Source organism: Aquarana catesbeiana, linkage group LG01, assembly GCF_042186555.1.
Source record: "Aquarana catesbeiana isolate 2022-GZ linkage group LG01, ASM4218655v1, whole genome shotgun sequence".
NCBI lineage: Eukaryota > Metazoa > Chordata > Amphibia > Anura > Ranidae > Aquarana > Aquarana catesbeiana.
In genome coordinates this window covers 782,703,305-782,729,036 of record NC_133324.1, presented here as the reverse complement: position 1 = coordinate 782,729,036, position 25,732 = coordinate 782,703,305, and the positions used below count along the sequence as shown (strand labels likewise).

Below are 25,732 nucleotides of genomic sequence, written 5' to 3'. Positions count from 1 at the left end.
TATTTGCTCTGTGGGGTTATGCAGTACATTTTGCAGGGCTTGCACAATTCTTTGACTTGGGAAAATACAGTTTCCAATTTGACCTCCCACAGTAAAGCAAGAGAAAGCCCTACATGCTGCATTTTTGGTGTTTTGCCATTCATATGAGCTGAATAGGGGCCTACAAAAATATAAGGCAGTATCTCTGGAGCATATGAAAATGCATGCAGTTTTTAAATACCGGGGAAACCAAGCTCCACATTTTTGAGGTAGTAAAATGTTCCTTTAACAGTTTTAAGTTCATAATGCTTGTCTAAGATTATTTACTCCACCTTTTCATTTAATAGCCTTGACATTTTGGCAATGCACAGGGTAATCTGAGCGTGTTACTGATGATTGTGAGATCTGTGATATTCATATTCACTATGGCAGTAGTTTAGAAAGGATGACATTGGGTTTACATCCACTTTAAGGCTGAGCATTGCTACTAGTGAACACCACTTTAGTTTAATGAAGTATACATTACCAACCCTAAGTCATTTAATATTTTTTTATTATTTTCCAATTAGCAATAGGTAATACACAGCACATTTATATATTAGAAATTAAAATGCAATGCACTGTCAAATGTCAAATATAAAGTACATGTTTGATATTTTTATTGCAAGGTTGACAAAACAGTTTGCAGTGAAATATAGCACTTAGATTTCTTGGGATGTCTTCCTTTAATTGCACCTTGGATGAAATATGGCTGATAATGTATGAAGCAAGCAACTGTCAGTAACAAAAGCAGTGTTAGTCTCATTCTTTAGCCCATTCAAAGAAATCACACTGTTTATCTCTGCCAAAAGGACAGACATAAAAGTTTTTGCCATTGTTTGGACCAATCTTAAGTACTGTTCTCATTACACAGCGCTTTCCGTGATTGCAAAATGGAAAATGAAGGTCAGCCCACTGTAAAAGAGATTAAACAGGACAGGGGGTAAATGGTAGTAAAACTGGAAACAATGTCAAAAACATTAGATTAGAAAGGTGCATTCCAGATGGACAGGGCAATTGTGCACATATACCTTTACCAAAGTGTTCTGTGGTATCAGCACAACCCTTTGCTGCCTAGTTTGTGTCTATGTGCATACACTCCAATCATTGTAGTAGTATGGACACACACATCTAAAATATCTCACACAAGAGGTAGTTCCATCCGCAATACACATTTATTGATAGGGTTACATAATGTATACAAATTACACACTAGACAGTATTTACAACACAATGTACAGTATAAGTCCCCTGGCTTATATGATATTTACAAATTACCCACAGCAACCATATATACAATGTAAAAGTATGGCGTTAGTTTACCTTTTTACTTCAGGTCGGGGCATGGCAACTGCTGTGTCCCCACACAAAGACTCATAGCTTGGTGCCAAAGCATTATGTTCCCCCCCCCCCCCCCTTCTCTACTGTGGCCAATATAATTCTCCCTAATTGTTTTGGGCACGGCCTGATTGGATAAGTCAAAGAAGGTTGTTTACGACCAATGTGATGTGTGATGTGTGATCAGGGTAAACAAAAGGCCAACCTTTGAAGTGGAACTAATTACAATAACACCAACACAATACTTTTAATACATTTTCCTTCTAACAAATATATAATTACAATATTATTTACTCATTACATCGCCCACACTTATTAATGGTGAAGGTTGCACAGTACAGACATTTGGAAGCAGCAGTGTGTCAGAAGCTTGTTAAAAGGTGTTCATAAGTGATTTAAAGCTTGTCTAAATACGAAAAAAGGATCGTAAAGTCTTGCTTATTTTTATCTAAAAAATTAAAAAAAAAAAACACCTGTTATACTTGCCTGCTCTGTACAATTATTTTGCATAGAGCAGCCCAGATCCTTCTCTTTTCAGATTCCTCTTCCGTGCTCCTGGCCCCTCCTGTTGAGTGCCCCCACAGCAAGCAGCTTGTTATGGGGCACCTGAGCTGAGTCATAGCAGTGTCCATTCAGGCTAGGTTCACACTATACTATACGACTTTCATCCTACTTTGCTCTGTGACATCAGTCCTACATCCATCTGACTTTCATGAACAGGATACTACTTTGATCCGACTTTTCAGATAGTTTTACTTGGTCAAAGGACAAGTTATACTAACACACAATGGGAGGGGCTACAGCAGGGGGCAGGAAATAACACAATGTCGGATGTCTTGGTGTGAATCTTAAGGGGGAACTCCACGCCAAATTTTAAATAAAAAAACAGCATGGGTTCCCCCTCCAAGAGCATACCAGGCTCTTAGGTCTGGTATGGACCTTGAGGGGAACCCCCTACACCGAAAAAACAGCATGGGGGTCCCCCCAAATCCATACCAGACCCTTATTCGAGCACGCAGCCCGGCCGGTCAGGAATGGGGTTGGGGACGAGCGAGCGCCCCCCCCCTCCTGAACCGTACCAGGCCGCATGCCCTCAACATGGGGGGGTTGGTGCCTTGGGGGAGGGGGGCGTGCTGCGGGCCCCCCCCAAAGCACCTTGTTCCCATGCTGATGAGGACAAGGGCCTCTTCGCGACAACCCTGGCCGTTGGTTGTTGGGGTGGGGGGCTTAGAAGAATCCGGGAGCCCCCTTTAATGAGGGGGCCCCCAGATCCCGGCCCCCCACCCTTTGGGAATGAGCATGGGGTATATCGTACCCCTACCCATTCGCCTAGGGAAAAAAGTGTCAATAAAAAAAAAAAAAAAAACACAGTACACAGGTTTTTAAAGTAATTTATTAGACAGCTCCGGGGCCTTCTTCCGACTTCGGGGTCTCTCTGGCGTCTCCTCCCGGTGTCCTGATCTTCTGCCGGCTCCTCCGCTATTTTCTACAGCTCTATTGCTAGCGGTGGCCCGGACTTCTACCTTCTTCTTTTCTTCCAATGTTGACACGACGCTCTCTCCAGCTGGAATGCTCTCTGTGCGCTCTGCTATGGCTTATATAGGCGGTGACCCCGCCCCCTTATGCCGTCTCAGTCCCTGGGCATGCTGGGACTGACGGCATAAGGGGGCGTGGTCATCAGGTGATGACCACGCCCCCTAAAACGTCACACTCCCAGCATGCCCAGGGACTGTGACGGCATAAGGGGGCGGGGTCACCGCCTATATAAGTCAGAGCGGAGCGCCCAGAGTGCATTCCAGCCGGAGAGAGCGTCGTGTCAACATCAGAAGAGAAGAAGGCAGCAGACCGGGCTCCTCCGCTACAGCAAAAGAGCAGAAGATAGCGGAGGAGCCCGGCAGAAGACCCGGAGAGCGCAGAGAAGAACCGGAGAGACCCCCCGAAGTCAGAAGAAGACTACCCCGAGCTGTCTAATAAATTACTTTAAAAATCTGTGTTTTTTTTATTGACACTTTTTCCCTAGGTGAATGGGTAGGGGTACCATGTACCCCATACTCATTCACATAGGGTGGGAGGCCCGGGATCTGGGGGCTCCCTTATTAAAGAGGGCTCCCGTATTCCGATAAGCCCCCCGCCCGCAGACCCCGACAACCAACGGCCAGGGTTGTCGGGAAGAGTCCCTTGTCCTCATCAACATGGGGACAAGGTGCTGTGGGGGGGGGGGGCCGCAGCGTGCCCCCCTCCCCCAAGGCACCAACCCCCCCATGTTGAGGGCATGCGGCCTGGTACGGTTCAGTAGGAGGGGGGGGCGCTCGCTCGTCCCCACCCCCATTCCTGACCGGCCGGGCTGCGTGCTCGGATAATGGTCTGGTATGGATTTGGGGGGACCCCCACACCGTTTTTTTGGGGTAGGGGGTTCCCCTCAAGGTCCATACCAGACCTAAGGGCCTGGTATGCTCTTGGAGGGGGAACCCATGCCAGTTTTTTATTTAAAATTTGGCACGGAGTTCCCCCTCAAGATCTTCTGAGCACAAGTCGCGTGCCGAAGTCGGATCATGCGAGACGGCAAACCGACTTCAATGATAGTCAATAGGCTGAAGTAGGATCAAAGTCAGACCAAAGTAGTACAGGGAGCATTTCTAAAGTCGAAACGACTTGTGTCGGACCGGTTAGGATGGCTCCCATAGGGAAACATTAAATTTCACACGTCATGAGCTTCCAATGTCGGAGCGTTTGTTGGACCAGTGTGAACCCAGCCTCAGACATTGAGCCGTGGCCTGGTCCACCCCCTTTCTCTGCTCATTGGCTGCTTGCAGGAGCCAATGGCACTGCCCTGCTGTCTCAACCAATGAGGAGGGGCATCCCGGGCAGATGAGACACTCCTGTATCATCGCTGGATCTAGATGGGCTCAGGTAAGTATTAGGGGGGCTGATGCACACAGAAGGCTTTTTATCTTAAATGCATAGAACGCATTACGATAATAAAAACTGCCTTTACAACTCCTTTAACGGATTGCAGTTTACTGGTTCTTAGATGTAGTCGCTGCAATAATTTGCTTTTTACCCCTTTAGTTTCACCTTGTATTCCTGTGAATGACTCACACAGTACTTTCATTACTACTTTTTTCCTCCACTCTATTGATGGGACAGCCAAGGTTGTCAGACAAGCTGAACTTCAAACAACCTGCCTTTGTTCATCTCAATTATATGGTGGAGTGATGGGACTAGTAATCTACACAAGAAAAAAAGGAGGACATTTGTTTTCTTTGACAAGATCAACAAGTATATTCTATACTTGTTGAAAAATGTTTTTACCCTAAAAAATGTAGCCACTGCATCCAAGAATGCGTAAGATAGAATATTACAACTTTGTTTTTTGGGGTTTAAATGCATTTTAAAAAAACATTTAGATTAACGGTAAACCAAGTGGACATCAGAGAGCATTATTAGCTCATCTGGCATTCAACAAATAAAAATCAAAGATTTTTAAAGGGTTAATCCACCAAAAATGAATAGTCATTCCCTAGTGGATTTTTATCCAATTTGAACATGTGCTGGTCCCAGCATACGAGCAGGGATCATTCACATCAGTGTAGATTATAGGGAAGTAAAAGATCTACTTACCTCAAAAAATTCACATCGATTTTCCCTGGGCAAGGAACAACTGAAAAACTGTCTTCCTTTATTCTCTCCATCCTTCCTGACAACATGGAGAACACACGGTCTTTTGTGCTTATTGCATAGCAGGCTTCCACCATGTGGAGAAGAGGTTCCCTGTGTCTGATTAACTCGAGGAGAGCTGTAGGAGTTCATTACAGCATTAATGCCTTCTGCTGATACATACAGCGCTTACATTTAATCATGTACAAAGTCATACCCTTTTTATAGTGAAAAAGTAAAAGGAAAATGATTTTTGTACTACATGTAAAATCCCTTTTCAGTGTCCAATGAGAGATACAACATTATATTTTTATAAAGCATGGGTTATAATGCTACTTGCAGGAGATTGAAGACTCATTCACAGTGTTTTGTGAATGGAACTACAAATCCAACAGCCTTAGCGGCTGTTGGCTTGTAGTTCTCAATGAACTACCACATCATGGCACTGTGAGCACTGTTTGATTTGATTGAGTTAATGGATTCGTCCAGTCAACGTGTATCTGCTTGCTCATACTAGCAAGCAGATAAACTGACAGATCTGCTGCTCGCTTGTGCAATGCTCTACAGGTTCCTGCAACAAAAAATAAGAAAATGCAAATTTTTTACCTGTGCATTTATTATCAAAAGGTGCACTTATCCTTTAATGTGATATTAAAGATTACCGTTTATTTTTAAATAACATGTCATATTCATATGTGTGTGCACTGCGCTAATGAAAAACACCTGCTTGTGCTGCTACTTAATATTCAATAAACATGCAAATGAGGTGAAACAAATGTCAATGTAAAAAAGAGAAATAATTCCACAATAGCGCACTAAATTACCGTATTTATCGGCGTATAACACGCAAGTTTAGGAGGGAAGTTTAAGGAAAAAAAAAAAAAAAAAAAAAAAAAAAAAAAAACTTACATTTTAAATGCCCATCCATACAACCTTGTCCAGTGTCCATCTGCAGCGTTGCCCAAAATTGCAGCATGTTTGGTTTTTAAATTTGCCGCCGCGATATTCAGCTCCTCTCGCCGCCAACATAGAGCGAACCGAGCCAAGTGTAGTGTACTCGGCTCTGCTCGCAGTCACGCCCCCGTCTTGCCCCTTGGCCCGGCTCCTATGATAGACACAACACCGGTCCAATGGCGGGACGTAAAGGCTAGGAGACGGGGCTGGGCATGACTGTGAGCAGAGCCGAGTACACAGTACACTCGGCTCAGTTAATGTCAGCGGCGCTCCTCTTGCCCAGACAGCGGGGAATCGGCGTATAACACACACCCACAATTTTCCCCTGATTTTAAGGGGGAAAAAAAATGCGTTATACGCCGATAAATACGGTAATCTACAAATATTTCCCAAATATAAGCATTGTGAAATGATCAACATCAAACACCTATACATAATGAAAAGTGTCTATATGGCATATCCAAAATAAATAAAAATAGATATATGCTCCAAAAAATGCAAATCAATATGGTAATACAGTTCAACTTAAAAGTGATGAAAAGATAGTAAAACAAAATCAGGTTGAGCCACCAAAATCCTTAACCAACGTGATGTGTGCCAATTCCACTCCCTTAAGAATAAAGCTCACCAGATGTTGTTGCCATTGACTATTGTTATTGAAGAGCGGCTTGTACACGTCAATCTCCATCCAGATTAATAAAGACACACTCCACATGTGGGGATAGAAATTGAGACAGAGCCACCAATAGAGTAAACACACCTTAAGGTAATCGGCTTATTAAAAGTAATGCATTGCATCATAAAATATTCAAAAATTGCCTTGTTAAAATTCCAAACAGGCCAGGTGACTCAGTGTTGCGATCTCCATATAACTTCTATCATACACGTGGAGTCATCGTGTAGCCACGGCAACGCTTGGCAATTAAGGCACAGAGTGTTTTAAACTTTTGAACCATGGGACTTCGGCAAGCAGTTCAGAAACAGGAGTTGGCAACCCCAATAAGAAAAATTAGAGCCTAGCAACAAATCTGGGACATTACAAAGCTGCCTGCAGCATATTGTGACCAAAACTGGCATTAGCTGACACAGACACATCCACTTTGTAAAACTTAGTGCAGGTGTGGGCTTAAGCCCAGGTCACAGCCTTGCAAACCTAAGGCACAGAGGCCGACTACAAAAAGCTCATGAAAAGCCTACTGACCTGGTAAAGTGGACTCAGATAGGAAAGGAAAGAATCTTCACTTTTGACTTGTGAACCCGAACTTTGGCAAATCCAACTGAAAATGCAGAGTTGGAATCCAAAGCCCATTTCTTGGGTCCCTCCAGAACGACAAAGAATCCAATTTCCTAAATGAAGCTTTATGGCCCGGTACACATCCAAACTTTAGAGCTCAATTGCCACAGAATGTTTATCAACCAAGGCAAAAAAAATTCTGTTAAATTTGTTAAAGTGAAACTCAGATTACCTTGAGCAAAAAAGGAAGGTCTCACCTCAACCTATTCTCTATGGAGCATCAAAAAGGGCTTTTAGCGGGACAAGGTAGGCAGCAACTCAATAACCCTCCTATCCAAGGTAATAACCACATGGAGGTCACCTTGTGTGAATGGAAAGAGTTTACCCAATGATTCAAAAGGAGGTTTTTGGAGGGCTGACTAAACCCAAATTTAGATTTTACACCCAAAGTGATGGTCTAATATAAGAGCATTAGGGATGACTTCATGAGCAAAGGCCCTTAAACCTATGGGATAAATGAGCAACTTAAAGTGGATATAAAACTAGGCCCACAAGCCTGAAAAGAATGATGGTAAAATCAAGCTGAAAGAAAAAAAAAAAAAAATGCAGGTGCGACTGTGCAATGTCCCCAGTACGAAGAAGCAGAGAGGAGTTTCTGCAGAAAGGAAAGGAGGACAGATAATCCCTGTGGAACTCCGCCCCTTCCAGAGTGCAGGCAGATAGACATGACCAGATCACAGCCTGTGGAAACCAGTCCCAGTAGCAACATGTATTATACGCTAACCCTGTAGGGATAAACAGAAGCGCAACAGCCTATCTAGCCCACATAGGGGTTTGTCTATAGAGACTGGGTCAAGACAAAGCAGCTGCTATGGGTCTGAACCTTAGGGCAGTGAATCCTTAGGCCTATGCTGAAATTACACCTAAAGCAGAGTCTGGTCCTTGAAGGAGGGTACACTCTGGCACGCATCTGCCTCTCCCAATGAGACATTCGATATTATATGGATTGAAAAAAAACTGTGCTCTATAGCTGACTGGAGTAACATCTGGAATTTAACATCCAGCTTGAAGCAGCTGTTGAGTGAAGAAGCATCACAAAATCTTGAAACAGCAAAGCTGAAAAAAAAAAAAATCTCCGAGGACACACTAAGCATTAACTGGCCAGGAGTGTTGGAGAAGAGGTCATGACACCTGGGGGCCAGCTGGGAAAGGGAAAGCTTTTTCTGACTATTTTTCAGAAATAAAAAAAATGATAATTGGCAGGTGCATATGTATCCTTTGTTATGAAGGCCATAAAAAGCTCTGGCACAACCAATTACCTTCAGAAGTCGCATAATTCGTGAAATGATGTCCACCTGTGTGCAGTCTAAGTGTCACATGATCTGTTATTACATACACACACACACACACACACACACACACACACCTTTTTGAAAGGCCCCAGAGGCTGCAACACCTAAGCAAGAGGCACCACTAACCAAACACTGCCATGAAAACCAAGGAACTCTCCAAACAAGTAAGGGACAATGTTAAGTACAAGTCAGGGTTAGGTTATAAAAAAAAAAATATCCAAATATTTGATGATCCCTAGGAGTACCATCAAATCTATCATAACCTAAATGGAAAGAACATGGCACAACAGCAAACCTGCCAAGAGACGGCCGCACACCAAAACTCACAGACAGGGCAAGGAGGGCATTAATCAGAGGCAGAACAGAGACCTAAGTTAACCCTGGAGGAGCTGCAGAGTGCCACAGCAGAGACTGGAGTATCTGTACATAGGATGACAAAGTTGTACCCTCCATAGAGTTGGGCTTTATGGCAGAGTGGCCAGAAGAAAGCCATTACTTTCAGCAAACAAAATGGCACGTTTTGAGTTTGTGAAAAGGCACGTCGGAGACTCCCAAATGTACGGAGGAAGGTGCTCTGGTCTGATGAGACTAAATTTGAACTTTTTGGCCATCAAAGAAAACGCTATGTCTGGCGCAAACCCAACACATCACCCAAAGAACACCATCCCCACAGTGAAACATGGTGGTAGGTGGCAGCATCATGCTGTGGGGATGTTTTTCAGCAGTCGGGGCGGGGAAACTGGTCAGAGTTAAGGGAAAGATGGATGGTGCTAAATACAGGGATATTCTTGAGCAAAACCTGTTCCACTCTGTGTGCGATTTGAAGCTAGGATGAAGGTTCACCTTCCTGCAGGACAATGACCACAAAACACACTGCTAAAGCAACACTAGAGTGGTTTAAGGGGAAACATGTAAATATGTTGGAATGGCCTAGTCAAAGCCCAGACCTAAATCCAATAGAAAATCCGTGGTCAGAGTTAAGATTGCTGTTCACAAGCGTAAACCATCCAACTTGAAGGAGCTGGAGCAGTTTTTCCAAGGAGGAATGGGCAAAGACCCCAGTGGTAAGATGTGGCAAGCTCAGAGACTTATCCAAAGCAATTTGGAGCTGTGATAGCCGCAAAAGTATAGTTATGCACATTGACTTATTCTGTTATTTTGTCCTATTTGTTGTTTGCTTCACAGAAAAAAAAAAAAAACACAACACATCTTCCAAGTTGTGAGCATGTTCTGTAAATTAAATGATGCAAATCCTCAATCCATGTTAATTCCAGGTTGTGAGGCAACTAAATAAAGAAAAAAAATGCCAAGGGGGGGGGGGGGGGGAATACTTTTGCAAGGCACAAGAGATACAGAGATGAGAGAGATACACACATACAGTTGTGCTCATAAGTTTACATACCCTGGCAGAATTTATGATTTCTTGGCCATTTTTCAAAATTAACGATAACACAAAACCATTTTTCACTCATGGTTAGGGTTTGGCTGAAGCCATTTATTATCAATCAAGTGCGTTTTACTCTTTAAAATCATGACAACAGAAACTACCCAAAATACCATGATCAAAAGTTTACATACCCTGGTGATTTTGGCCTGATAACATGCACACAAGTTGACACAAAGGGGTTTGAATGGCTATTAAAAAGGTAACCATCCTCACCTGTGATCTTCTTGCTTGTAATTAGTAAGTGTGTGTGTATAAAAGGTTAGTGAGTTTCTGGACTCCTGACAGACCCTTGCATCTTTCATCCAGTGCTGCACTGACGTTTCTGGATTCTGAGTCATGGGGAAAGCAAAAGAATTGTAAAAAGGATCTGCGGGAAAATGTAGTTTAACTGTATAAAACAGGAAAGGGATATAAAAAGAACCCCTCCCTGTAAAAAGGATCTGAGGGAAAATGTAGTTTAACTGTATAAAACAGGAAAGGGATATAAAAAGGAATTGAGAATGCCAATCAGCAGTGTTCAAACTAACCAAGAAGTGGAAATTGAGGGGTTCTGTTGAAACCAAACCAAGGTCATGTAGACCAACTAAAATTTCAGCCACAACTGCCAGGAAAATTGTTCTGGATGCAAAGAAAAATCCACAAATAACTTCAGGTGAAATACAGGACTCTCTGAAAACATGTGGTGTGGCTGTTTCAAGATGCACAATAAGGAGGCACTTGAAAAAAGATGGGCTACATGGTCAAGTCGCCAGAAGAAAGCCATTACTACACAAAATACCACAAAGTATCCAGCTTGCAATATGCCAAACAGCACAGAGACAAGCCTCGAACCTTCTGGCACAAAGTAATTTGGAGTGACGAGGCCACAGCCATAAATGCTACATTTGTAGAGGAATCAAGGAGGCCTATGATGAAAGGTACACCATTCCCACTGTGAAACACGGAGGTGGATCGCTGATGTTTTGGGGGGAGGGGGGGGGGGGGTGAGCTACAAAGACACAGGAAATTTGGTCAAAATTTATGCAAGATGAATGCAGTATGTCATCAAAAAATACTGGAGGAACATTTGCATTCATCAGCCAGGAAGCTGCGCATGGGACATACTTGGACATTCTAACATGACAATGATCTAAAACACAAGGCCAAGTCAACCTGTCATTGGCTACAGCAGAATAAAGTGAAGGTCTTGGAGTGGCCATTCTCAGTCTCCTGACCTCAATATCATTGAGCCACTCTGGGAAGATCTCAAAACGTGCAGTTCATGCAAGACAGCCCAAGAATTTACAGGAACTGGAGGCTTTTTGCAAGAGAGGAATGGGCAGCTTTACCATCTGAGAAGATAAAGAGCCTCATCCACAAATACCACAAAAGACTTCAAGCTGTGATTGATGTTAAAGGGGGCAATACACAGTATAAGGAACTAGGGTATGTATTATTATTATACAGGTTTTATATATTTATTTATTTATAGCGCCAACAGTTTGCGCATCGCTTTACAACATGAGGGCAGACATTACAGTTACATTACAATTTGGTACAAGAGGAATCAGAGGGCCCTGCTCATTAGCGCTTACAATCTAAAAAGGAAGGGTCAATTCATACAAAAGGTAAAACAGTGTTAGAAGCAGGATAAGCTTCTTTGAAGAGAAGGGTTTTCAGGGATTGCCTAAAGATGGATAGATTAGGGGACAGTCGGACAGATTTGGGTAGGGAGTTTCAAAGGATGGAAGAAGCTCTGGAGAAATCCTGGAGGCGAACATGGGAGGTGGTGACAAGAGAGCTAGAGAGCAGGAGGTCTTGGGATGACCGAAGAGAGTGGCTTGGTTGGTATTTTGGGACTAGGTTAGTGATGTAGCTGGGGTCAGGGTTATGGATGGCTTTGTAAATTATTGTTAGTACTTCGAATTTTTTTTGTTTGGCGAGTGGAAGCCAGTGGAGGGATTGGCAGAGAGGGGTGGAGGACACTGAATGGTTAGTAAGGTGGAGGCGTCTTGCAGCGGCATTCATTATGGACTGAAGAGGGGATAGTCTATGTAAAGGTAATCCAATGAGGAGGAAGTTGCAGTAGTCGAGGCCAGAGATAACCAGGGAGTGAATTAGAAGCTTGGTGGTGTCAGTTAAAAAGGGGCGTATTCTGGAAATGTTGCAGAGGCTAAGGCAGCATGATTTGGACAGGGATTGTATGTGAGCCTGAAAAGACAGTTCAGAGTCTAAGGTTACCCCTAGCACCCTGGCATGTGGGGACGGAGTGATAGATGTGCCATTGATCTTGACAGAGAAGTCAGAAGTCAGGGGAGGGGGCACGTGGGGGAGAAAATATTATGAGCTCGGTTTTTAGACAGATTCAGTTTGAGGAAGTGGTTTGACACCCAGGCCAATAGGTCTGTTAGTAAATCAGTGATGCGTGAGGAGATTGATGGGGTGAGCTGAGGGGCAGAGAGATAGATTTGGGTGTCCTCAGCATATAAAAATGGTAGTGAAAGCCATGGGAGGCTATCAACTGACCCAGGGAGGATGTGTAGATCGAGAATAGTAGAGGTCAAAAGGACAGAATCTTAGGGGACCCCAACGGTAAGAGGAGTTGGAGAAGAGGAAGTGGAGTTGTAAGTGACACTGAAGGTGTGATGAGGTAGGTAACATTCGAACCAACAGAGAGTGCAGCCATGGAGACCAAGTAAATTGAGTTTTTTGGAGGAGGGGGTGGTCAACTGTATCAAAGGCAGCGGAAAGGTCCAAGTGTAAGAGTACGGAATAACGACCGTTGGTTTTGGCTGTTAGTAAGTCCTTTGCGAGTTTTAGGTGGGCAGTTTCTGTGGAGTGCTGTGGGTGAAATCCAGACTGAAGGGGATCAAGAAGGTTATTCTCAATGAGGTGGTCGCTCAGTCGGTTGTAGACTAAACGTTCAAGGAGTTTGGAGGCAAAAGGGAGTAAAGAGATGGGTCTTAGGTTGTTAAGATTGGTGGGGTCTGAGGCCTTTTTTGGTATGGGAGTGACTAGCGCATGTTTTAGAGGGTTGGGGAAGATGCCAGTAGAGAGTGAGAGGTTGAAGATATGAGTTAAGGAGTGTAGGATTGAGTCAGTTGGTGACCGTAGTATTTGAGAAGGAACAGGGTCCAGGAGCAGGAGGGTAGGTGGGCATTAGAAAAAAGTTTAGCGACTTCCTCTATAGTAGCTGGGTTAAAAAAAGAGGGAAGTATTGATTGTGCAGGAGGACAAGGAGTGTAAAGTGAGGGAGATATCTGCAAAGCGGAGACCTCAAGACGAATTCTCTCAATCTTATTTTTGAAGTGATTAGCAATCTCCTGGGAAGTAAGTTAGTGGGTGGGGGTAACAGAGGACAAAGAATGATAAAGATAGAAAAGAGTTGACGGGGAGTGCGTGAGGGGGTGTTAATGAGAGTGATAAAGTAGGTCTGTTTGGCAGTGTGCTGGCCGGAATGGTATTTTTGGAGGGCAGATATATATTGGCTGAAATCTTGCTGTGACTTAGTTTTACGCCACAGACGCTCAAGAGCACAGCTATGTTTGAGGCTTCTGATATTGTCTGTCTGCCAGGGTTGTAGCGGTCGGGGCCTGAATCTGTGCGTAGTGAGGGGGCGAAGGTATCCAGGGGGGATGACAGTGTTGTAAACAGAAGTGGCCAAGTTGGGGCAGGACAAGGATGATAGTTTGGTAGTTGGAAGGCAAGGAGGAGGCAGACAAGGAGAGGGTGAAACTAATAAGGTGGTGATCAGAGAGAGGAAAAGGAATATTGGAGAGGCTGTGTGGAGTGCATAGGTAGGAGAATATGAGGTCAAGGCAGTTGCCAACAGAGTGAGTAGAAGTGCTGTCCATTGTTTTAGGTCAAAAGAGGAGGTTAGGCTCAGCAGCTTAGAAGTAGCGGGAGTGTTAAGATTAACAGGGATGTTGAAGTCACCAAGAATGATTGCTGGAATTTCAGAAGAGAGAAAGTAGGGTAGCCAGGCAGAGAAGTTGTCAAGGAAGTTTGATACCGGTCCAGGGACCAATAGATCACAGCAATTCTCAATGAAACTGGAGAAAATAGACAAATACAGTGAGCTTCAAATGAGGAGAGGGACAGAGAAGGGGGGATGAAGAACCTGAAAAGTGCTTTGAGGGGATAGGGGGATTCCAACATCACCTCCTTTCTGTCCACTAAGCCTGGGGGAGTGAGTCCACAGGAGGCCACCATAGGAGAGAGAAGCAGAAGAAGGAAGGTCAGATTCTTGAATCCAGGTCTCAGTAATTGCAAGAAGGTTCAGGGAGTTTGTGATAAATAGGTCATGAACGGTGGCGAGTTTGTTACAAACAGAGCGGGCATTCCAAAGGGCACAGGAGAAGGGGAGGTTGGTTCTAGGCTGAAGAGGAATAGAAATGATCAGGGTCATTTGGGTAGTTACATAGTAGGCGAGGCTGAAAAAAAAAAAAGGCACAAGTCCAACCTATGTGTGTGATTTTATGTTAGTATTACATTGTATAACCCTGTATGTTGTGGTCGTTCAGATGCCCATTTAATATTTTTTTTGAAATTATCGATGCTCTCGGTTGAAACCACTGCCTGTAGAAGAGAATTCCACATTCTTACCACTCTTACAGCAAAGAACCCTCTACGCAGTTTAAGGTTAAACTGCTTTTCTTCTAATTTTAGTGAATGCCCGCGTGTCTTATTAAGCTCCCTTTCACGGAAAAGCTTTATCCCTATTGTGAGGTCACCAGTACGGTATTTGTACATAGAAATCATATCCCCTCTCAAGCATCTCCTCTCCAGAGAGAACAAGTTAAGTGCTCATAACCTCTACTCATAACCAAGGTCCTCCAGTCCCTTAATTAGTTTTGTTGCCCTTCTCTAGACTCTCTCCAGTTCCAGCACATCCTTCCTGAGGACTTGTACCCAAAACTGGACAGCATCCTCCAGGTGCGGCCAGACCAGAGTCTTGTAGAGTGAGAATTATCGTTTTATCTCTGGAGTTAATCCCCTTTTTAATGCCTGCATTCTGTTTGCTTTGCTTGCAGCAGCTTGGCATTACATGCCATTGCTGAGCCTGTCATCTACTAGGACCCCCAGGTCCTTTTCCATCCTAGATTCCCCTAGGGGTTCTCCCCCCATGGAGTAGATTGCATTCAGATTTTTGCCACCCAAATGGATTTTACATTTTGTAACATTAAACCTCAGTTGCCATGTAGTTGACCACCCCATTAAATTTGTTCAGATCTTCTTGCGAGGTTTCCACATTCTGCAGAGAAGTTATTGCCCTGCTTAGCTTAGTATCGTCCGCAAATACAGAGATTTAGCCATTTATCCCATCCTCCAGATCGTTTGTGAATTAAATAGGATTGGTCCCAGCACAGAACCCTAAGGGACCCCACTTTGCACCCCAGACCATTCCGAGTAAATGCTTTTGCAAAATCCAGATACGGGCCTACCTTTATCTAGATGGCAGCTCACCTCCTCATAGAAGGTTAATAGATTAGTTTGTCAAGAACGATTCTTTATGAATACATGCTGATTACTGCTAATGATACCGTTGTCATTACTAAAATCTTGTATATAGTCCAGTGGTAGTTTGGACATCCCTGATATAGTCCATCATCCCCTCCAAGAGCTTGCATACTATTGATGTTAGGTTAACTGGTCTATAACTCCCAGGGATGTATCTTGGCCCTTTTTTAAATATTGGGGCTACGTTGGGCTTTTCTCCAATCAGCTGGTACCATTCTAGTCATTAGACTGTTCATAAAAATTAGGAACAATGGTCTGGCAATTACTTGACTGAGTTCCTTAAGGACCCTCAGGTGCAAGCTGTCTGATCCTGGTGACTTATTAATGTTAAGTTTTTCAAGTCTATTTCGAATTCTGTCCTCTGTTAGCCATGAGGGAGCTTCCTGTGACAGGTCAAGAGAATAAACATTGCAGTTTTGGTTACTGAAGCGCCCCCTCCCCCGATTCCCTTGTGAAGATTGAAGAATAAATTCAAAACCTTTGACATCTCTCCATCCTTAGTATCCAGATTCCCTTCAACATTCTTTATGGGACCAATATTGTCTGACCTCCCTTTCTATTTATGTACTTAAAGAATATCTTGGGATTTTTTTTTACTCTCCCCCGCTATGTGCCTTTCGTGTTCTATCTTAGCCGCCCTGATTGCACCCTTACATTTTTTGTTGCATTCTTTGTAAAGTTGGCATGCTTATGATCTCTCACCCTTGTATTTTTTTGAAGGCCTTTCCCTTTGCTTTTATATTTATTTTTACGTTGGAGTTAAGAAAGCCAGCTCTTTTAAAATTTATTTCCCATTGGGATGCACTGGCTAATGCCCTTATTTAATAGCATACCCATTTTCCTCCGTGTTCTTTGTTCCTAAGATTTTATCCCAATTATGATCCACTAGCAAGGATTATAGTTTAGGGAAGTTGGCTCTTTTGAAATTGTGTCTTTGTATTCCCCTTAAGTTTCCTACTTGTGTGATTTATATTAAAACTAAATTGACCTGTGATCGCAGTTTCCTAAATTGCCCTGTATTTTCACATCCGTGATCATGTCTGTATTGTTGGTAATCAGTAGGTCTAGTAACGCTTTGCTTCTAGTTGGTGCATTTACCATCTGACCCATGAAATTGTCCTGCAAGATATTTAGGAACTGGCGAGCCTTGGATGAATGCGCGGTTCCTTCCACCCAATCTAGATCTGGATAATTAAAATCCCCTATTATAATGACACATCCCATTCTTGCCGCTAATCCAACTTTGGTTAGGGGGCCTATAGCATACTCCCAGTATTACTTTCCCCTTACTTTTCCTCCTTTTGTAGCTCTACCCATAAGGATTCCAACTCTTCTCTTGCTCCCTTAGTGATGTCATCTCTCACATTCACTTGTACATCATTTTTATATACAGACCTATCCCTCCCTCTTTTTAACCTTCTCTATCCCTGCGATATAGGGAATACCCTTGAATGGTTGCCAGCCAGCCAATCATGTGAGCTGTCGAACCAAGTCTCTGTAATTCCTAAAAAATCTAAATCCTCCTCATACAACAGTAACACTAGCTCCCCCATCTAGTCCCTCGGACTCCTGGTATTGGTGAACATGCCACGTAGTTTAGACTGGTCACATACCAATCTCCTTATTGGGTTCACTGGGGTTGCAAATAGGACTTGTTGCTATACTTACCTCGGATTTAGGCGCTTTGTTCAACCTACCACCAATGCTCCCAATACTACCCTCTGGAATATGTTCTGCGCTGGCTATCTCTACCTCTGGACCCCCCCCCCCCCCCACCCCTCGCCTAGTTTAAAAGCCCCTCTAACTTTTCGGCCATCTTTACTCCCAGAAGATCTGCACCCTCCTCATTTAGGTGCAGTCCGTCCCTTCTATACAGCTGGTAACCGATTGAGTAGTTCTCCAGAAACCCAAACCTCTCCTTTCTACACCAGCTCCTTAGCCACTTGTTTACTTCCCTAATCTCCCTCTGCTTTTCTGGTGTGGCTCGAGGTACCAGTAGTATTTGTGAGAATACTACCTTGGAGGTCCTTTTCCTCAATTTAGTTCCTAAGTCCCTAAAATCGTTTTTTAGGACACTCCATCTTCCTCTGACTTTGTCATTGCTGCCAACATGCACCATGACAGCCGGGTCTTCCCCAGTCCCTCCCAGTAATCTGTCCACCAGATCCGTGATGTGCAGAAACCCGATCGCACGGTAGACAACATACAGTTTGGTGCTTCAGGTCTTTGTGACAGATTGTCCTAAGAATTGAGTCCCCTACCATCAGCATCGGTCTTTCCTTTCCCTTGGCTTTACTCCCACCCTCACTGGGAGGAGGAGTTACTCCCCTGGCAGCTAGGGGAGTCACTCAGCTCCAGCAGTGTTGGTCCCTGACTGGTTTCACCAATGTCACTCAACAGGGCGTACTTATTAGGATGTTCCAGCCCAGGACCAGCCTCCCTAGCACTTTCCCCTCTACCCTTCCTGACTGTCACCCATCTACTCTGCTTTGGTGCCTGCCCCTCTTTATCTCCACCTGCCTCTGTGCTGGCCCCTGCCGACACCTGCCAGGTACGATCCCAACTCTTTTAGTAAGGAGGGACTTCTCAGTGTTGACAGTTGCTTCCCTAGATTCAGAACCTGGGCTTCCAGGGAAAGAATGTGCTTACATTTTGCACAACAGTATACGCCCGCAATCGGATGATCAAGGAATGCATACATGCCGCAAGATGTAGTTTCTGTTGTCATAACGATTTAAAAAAAAAATAAACAATTGATTGATAAAGGCTGCCAAACCTTACTGGAGTTAATTTCTTCTTCTGGCAAATACACTAAAGGCAATAAAAGTGAGTACTCTTTTTTTAGGTGCCTAGCTCTCTTTTATATTTGAGTGACTGATTTGTTACAAGCATACACGTTCTAAATTTACTCTAAAAAGCATGCCTGTCTCAGGTCAGCGGCTCAGGAAGTATTGAAGCCAGAGACAGGCAGCTAGTATTGAGAAGGTTGGTGATGCATCCACCTGCATGTCTTGTCTTAGTACCGGTTTCAATTTAAACTGGTTTTAAAGGCTTAAGGTTTTTTCACCTGTATGCATTCTATGCATGCAGGTAAAAAAAAAACCTTGTGTGCAGCAGCCCCCCGAATACTTACCCGAGCCCTATCGCAATCCAGAAATGTGCACAAAGTCCTTGGCTCTCCCACCTCATTGGCTGAGACAGCAGTAGAGAGAGAGAGAGAGAGAGAGAGAGAGAGAGAGAGAGAGAGAGAGAGAGAGAGAGAGAGAGACCGAGCCGCAGCTCTGTGTGTGAACGGACACGCAGCGACTAGGGAGCGAGCCTGCTTGGGTGTCCCCATTGCAAGCTGCTTGCTCTGGAAGCATAGGCCAGGAGCGCCGGCGGGTGACCCGAGAAGAGGATCAGGGCTGCTCTGTGCATAACCACTGCACAGATCAGGTAAGTATAACATGTTTGTTTTTTTTTTTTAAAACATATATTGCCTTTAATATAAAACTTTAAATATATAGGCTTCACTTTCTGACCTCCTAAAAACAATGACTGACTACCTATTATGCAGATTTTCTGATTTATATATGTTTTCCAAGAGGCCTGGAACTGATGTTAGTTTGGTCTGTGTCTGTGACTTCGAAGTATTCAAGCCAGAGACAGCCAGGCAACTAGAATTATCAAAATCTGGCCAGCACTGGCAGCCTACATCTTGCTCTGATAGATGAAATGTAAACAATACGGGCACATGTACATTGTAGCTTTAAAAATATAGCAGTTTACTTATATTATATACTTATATCAAAGTATCTCTCCCCCCCCCCCCCCACTTATTTTATTATTAAATATACAGTGGTCAGGAGAGTTGTTTTTTTTGGTTGGGTATAACCTTAAAGTCAGACCAGATAAATACCTAAAAGTACATATTAAATGTTTCCTCATGAAGATGCACATATTCTTCATAGTCCAGGTTTAGTTATTTATACGGGTGGATAGGTAAAACAAAAAGGCAAATTTGCATTTTTGACAGTATTAATGTGCACTGAATATCCCCTACATGGAATTAAATATTAATTCCTCTAAAAGATGGAAATTAACTTTTTACTGTAGTTCATTTCTATAAATAAAATGCATCTATTCTATTTCATACATCCTCTCTGGGGAGAAGAATGAGCAGCAGAATTCTTATAACTCTTGTCATCAAAATGGCACAAAGATTACCCGGCATTAGTGTGCAAGAATAATGCATTTATTTTTCATTACTGCTGGTCCCACACACATAATAGTTTAAATATGTACTTGAAGCTCATAAAAGCAGCATGAATAAATAAAACCTCTATAAGGAGTTATTTGCACTGATGAAATAATCACTTTCAGGATATTCTGTCAAAGGAAAAACAAAGTGACATTTTCATAAGGCAATTATGCAACCACATTGTTTTAGGGCCACCGAAGGAGACATATTAAAAGGAAATTAAGTTAACAAGAACTGGAGCAGGTGAACACCGGAACAGCTGTCACTAGTTGATAGTTTTCCCTATAAGAAAAAAAATCATTACGTAGAACATAAATTAACATAAAAATCTTGTACCGACATTTACTTGTGAGGTGTTCATTCTTTTCATCCTGCTTGTTAATGGTGCCAAGAAGTTAATTTGTTAAGGAAGTGCATCATTATTTGTCTCTGTTTTACACCTATATGGACATTTTTAATGGTTATCAGACTGTGCAGACCGAGTACACCGATGTGAATAAAAAATAAATATAGAAAGGATATTTTTAAACAGATCTGGGTAGTATAGCCATTTCTTTCAAAACACTGAACTTCCCACATGGTAAATATTTTATCACTAAGACTGTATTGAATGCAATAGGATTTACTTGCTTTTAAATGTTGAATTACCAACTACTGAACAACCAAGGCACAGGTTTACTCTCGCAATATATGTCCACACAATATATGTCCCAATATGATGGAACCAGATAGATTTAGAGGAATTGAAGTTCTTTCCACTCTTTACAGTGCACCCAATTGAAGGGGGTGCATCAGTTCTGGGCTCTCCAGTGGGACGGTAGCCTCAACCATGATCCTGGAATAAAAGGGTTGCCACCCTTTCCCTTTAAAACCAAACAAAATTACACAGGTTCTGTGGCTGATTAAGGTGGCAGTTAAATTCACTTTGTGCCCTACCTGCATTAAAATTAGCTCCAGAAACCGTGTCATTAAAAAGTACGGGTTTGGGGGTTTTCCCTCCATCATACTTAACAAGGTGCATCTGTCCCCCGCCAACTCTGCACTGAGAACCAAGCAAACAGCGATGGCTCGGTTCTCACAGCTCCCTGAGCAGAGAGCTGCTGATTATCAATCAGCAGCTCTTTGCTCTGCACCCCCACACTCACTGGAGCACTGAGCTGTTGAGGGGCAGGGAGCAGCTGTCTCAGGCTCTCAGTAGGCTCGCTGAGACGGCTATCAGTCCAGGCACCCAGTGGATCCAGACTTCTGTTGTCGGGATGACAGTGCCTAGACCAATTTTTGTGATGTCAGCAGAGAGCGGACGTCATCTCTGTGCAGGCAGTCTCATTGATGTCATGTGGGATGTAGCAACTAGACGAACAGAGCCGTTGCTTCCAATTTTCATCCATTTAGGTCTGCTTGCATGTCCCTGAGCTCACACTGTCTGTGTTCGGGGTCATGTACCCACACGGATGTCAGATCGGAACAGCAGCTGTTCCTGTGCAGCCATTGCATCCCAACTGACATAAAAGGGACTGCCTGTACGAGGATGCATGGAATACCTGGGCATCCCTGTGCGAGTAAACATGGCCCCCCCATGGGCATACACTTTAGTATGCCACATGTGAACGATGCTTTAGTACTAACTTATTTTGTAAGTTATGTTGCGTTTATGTGCAATATTAATGATTTTAGTGTATTTTTTGTGAAAATAGTGATATGATGAACATTTGCACAATTATTGTGGGGCCCAAAAAATCTGTAGCATTTTTTTTTCTACAGGTCAGGTGCTTTTAGAAAATGTCTAATTTGAGGGGTCTTTTCAAATTCTGAAAGCTGTAAGTGAAAAATGGTAACCTCCGGATTTTTAGAGTAAATTGTTATTTACAGTTTTTGCGTACCTTCAGTTTTCACCATTGCACAAAAAAGGTACAATTTAAAAATATACAGAGATTCGTTATTTAATAACTCAGTACAGTTTTAACTTATATTTACTAGAAATTTAGCAGGAATTGTGTACATCTTGCCATGTATGAATCCACTATTAAATGATTTTAGTATATCTTTAGCAAAAATATTTTTTGCTTTGGTAAACATTTGCACAAATATCGCGGGGCCTTAAAAATCAATAGCACCTTTTTTATCCTACTGGTCCTATGCTTTCAGAAAATATATGGTTTGGGGGGGGGGGGGGGTCTTTCAAATTCTGAAAGCAGTAAGTAAAAAATTAAAACCTCCAGATTTTGAGAAATTTTTGGGCACGTTCAATTTTCAACATTTTGCAAAAAAGGCGCAATGTAAAATTTATTTTTTGTTATTTCTTAACTCCATACAGGTTAAGCTTTTCTATTTAGTAGGGATTTAGCAGGAATTTTGTAAAATTAGCTGTGTTTTTTTTATCTGCCAATATATTGGTTTGATAAACATTTGCGCAAGTACCGCTGGGGTCTAAAAAAAAAAATCAGTAGCACCTTTTTTATTCTAGAGGTCATGTCCTTTCAGAAAATATACGGTTTTGTGGGCCTTTCACAAATTCTGAAAGCTGTAAGGGAAAAATGAAAACCTTCAGATTTTTTAGAGAAATTTGGATATTTACGCTTTTGTTCAATTTTCACCATTTCGCAAAAAGGCGCAATTTAAAAATTAGAAATATTTGTCATTTATTAACTTAATACAAGTTAAGCTTCTATATTTAGTAGGAATTTTGTAAAATTTGCTGTGTTTTTATCTGTATTCGTGTATTCTTTGCAAATATATTGGTTTGATAAACATTTGTGCAAATACTGTGGGGTCTAATAAAAATCAGTAGCACCAGGGAGCATGCGCGGCGCAAAGCTGGACGGTCGCAACTGAGCGGAGCTCCGAGCACAGCGGGGACTTCAGCGCCTTCCCTGGGGCCATAAATCTGCTCCTTTCGCCTCTAAAATCACCAACACCCCCAGTGGAACGAGCGGTGCAATCTGTCTTCCAAGTCTCGCGGGAAACCAGCACAAATGTCCCTTACGATCTCCTCAGGGTTCGGGAGATGGCAGGAAAGCCTCAAGATGGCGCCGAGCCACAATATGCTCAGGACACAGCCCAACAGTCTCCCCAGTTCATTCGTTAGGAGACGGTGAGTACACAGTGCAGCTCACCAAGGCTGACCGCGAGGATAGCCTTGCAGCAATGTATACAAAGAATTCACAGGAGTTCTAGACCGAACTATATGCATCCACAAACACTCTGCAACAGGAGATAGTAGTCTTAGGGGGCCGAACAGATCTCCTAGTGACAAAACATGATGAGCTGCAACTTGCTTACATGGATCTCTGCAGAGATCATGAAACCCTCCCAGCTCCAGGCGCACCTGGAGGATTTGAACAACAGAAACACGTGGAACAATCTGAGAATAAGGGGGGATCCCTGAGGCGGTTACAGACTTAATCTCTGCAATCCACAAACTGTTCCAGTCCTTACTGCCTGCATCTCCAGTGGCTGCATTTTCCTGTGACAGGATTCATAGAGCCCTCTGTCCCAAACCGCCAGAGGAAAAACCACCCAGAGATATAATTTTGTGCCTTAAAGACTACCTGGTAAAGGAGGAGATCCTTAGGGCTTCCCGCAACACCCCTAACATTCTGCTAGACGAGACCAGGATTCAGATATTTCCAGATATATCCCCTGCCACTCTAGATAAGCGTTGTAAGACGAAGGAGATCACCACAGCACTCCAAGATGCAAGAATCCTTTATAGATGGGGATTACCTTTTAAGCTCCAAGTCCCACACAATGGCACTACTTACAAGGTCATCACAGTCTAAGAAGGGAAGGAGCTCCTGGTAAAATTGGGATTATTGGCTAAACAAGTTCTACCTAGAATGCTCTCCATCCCTCACCCTACAGCCATCTGGACAACCCCTTCACCACAGAGAGATCGCAGAAGACAGAGGCAGGATCTCAGGGATAGACTGATCTGATTTAACACCGCTTCCCACAAGTTCCGGACCCCATACGTTTATTTTTCCCACAGACAGGGACCTCACAAGACAGTAAAGGAGGACCACCATATCATACAGGGGGAGGGAGGAATTAATGATCTTTTCTTCAATACCTGTGCCTCACCCTCCCCCCGTGAGAGACTTTTACTCCTTTTTGCACCATCTTTCATCTTGACTGCTCCCCGCTGTGCTAGAACACAGCGGCACCCGTTTGGTTGTCCCCCTACTCTTGTTGAAGTTCACTGCGAGACAGACAGATTTCCTCAAGTTTGGGGTGGTAGGTTCCGGGCCTCCCCACTGTCTCGCATTAAAAAAGAAGGAACAATTATTTTTTCCTTATAACTTTTGGGGTTTTTAATTTTCCTAGCAGGTTGACAAGAGTGTTGACACTAGTGTCCTATTGTTCAGGAAGTTTATACCCGACAATTGATACATCTTTTCACTGTCAGGAAGGCCTATCCCCTCCCGAGCCCACTGGTTTGTATACTCATGGTTTTGTTCTATTAATTTTGCCTTTTTTGTTTTTTGGGACTCTTACGGTAGAACCTACACTATTTTTCTGGGAACTGTTATTTTACTGGCGCCAATTACTGGCAGCCCCCTCAGGGGTATCACGGATGTAATTTATACTCTGGGTACTCTCACCCTGCATAGGTGGGAGTCCCCGGCAGACCGCTCCTTGGGGCCCTCCCCCATTAACCCACACCTACTTAGCCACCCAAATCTAAAATGGGTATTAAATTAATTTCCCACAATGTTAGGGGCTTCAACTCCCACCCCCCCAAAAAAGGAAAAAAGCCTTCAAATCGTATAAACACCTAAAGGCCGACAACCATCTCATACAGGAGACCCATTTCTCTGAAGCTAATCACCCAACCTACTTTGATAGATCTTATGGCATTATAATACTTTTGGGTCCAGGTCCCGAGTGGAGTGGCAATCTTTTTTAGAAATAATTTACCATTTGATGTGGAACATATATACAAAGATCCAGCGAGCAGGTTCATTATTGTTCAGGGTTCACTGCATGGGAAGAAGGTTACTATAGCCAATGTATATGCCCCTAATGACTCACAAGCAACCTTCTTTAAATCTTTTTTCCAGGTCTTGGATAAATATTCCTCCCCACACCTACTGTTCGAGGGCGATTTTAACTTGGTGGCACATTCAGCTCTCGATAGAATTCGAGTTGGTAGTGTCACCAATGCTTTCTCCAAAACCTTGAAATCACTGCTACACTCGCACCAATTGGTAGACGCATGGCGGGCATATAGTGTGGGAGCCCGGGAGTACACTTTTTATTCACAACCCCATGACAGTTATTCCAGACTGGATTACCTGTTCTGTACCCCTATACTCATCGCAAACTCTACTACAGCTTCTATACATTCTTGGCCTTGGTCGGACCACCAGGTAGTCTCCCTTGACATCACACACATAGGTCTTCGGCTATCCGTCGCAGACTGGAGACTTAATGAGTCCCTCCTCACGGACCCAGTGCTAGTATCCCAAATTTCTAAACATATACAAGAATACTTTGCCATTAATGACACAGACAATATCCCTCCCACCGCTTTGTGGGACGCTCATAAAGCGGTAATTAGAGGACACCTGATTCACCTAGCCGCAGCAAGGAATAAGGGGAGACTTGCTGATATCACCAGACTCACTACTGACCTGGACAAACTATACCACCTACATAGCCAAAACCACTCTCCAGACCTACTGTAGCAAATCAATGTAAACAGATTGGAATTGGAGAAGATCCTTTCAGAGCAGACTGAGAAATCCTTGAGATGGTCAATTGCCAAGTTCCTGCTACACAGTAACTCAGCCATGTTTGAGTTTTTTTTTTCGGAATCTATACAACCCCCTCACACATACAAACTTAAAAACTCCAACGGAAATTAGGTCTCCCACCCCTTGGAGATACTGCAGATATTCTCCAAATTTTACAAAGAGCTCCTTTCACCCCCTACCTCCTCACCGGACCCCTCTATCAAGACATGGCTAGATAATTTACCTCTCCCCACCCTC

The 25,732-nt window shown here is 43.4% G+C and overlaps 1 protein-coding gene across 2 annotated transcripts in view; it reads right to left on the bottom strand.

Annotated features, from left to right (window-relative positions):
• Positions 1-515: 515 nt before the first annotated feature.
• Positions 516-25,732, bottom strand: part of NEIL3 (nei like DNA glycosylase 3) — a 99,258-nt gene continuing 74,041 nt past the window's right edge. For both annotated transcript variants that reach the window (XM_073606749.1, XM_073606745.1), the window contains 2 exons: positions 4,978-5,152; positions 516-933 (listed from right to left, as the gene is read on the bottom strand). In XM_073606749.1, the coding sequence (XP_073462850.1) occupies positions 781-933; positions 4,978-5,152 (328 nt within the window). In that variant the 3' untranslated portion in view covers positions 516-780. The remainder of the gene's footprint in view (positions 934-4,977; positions 5,153-25,732) is intronic.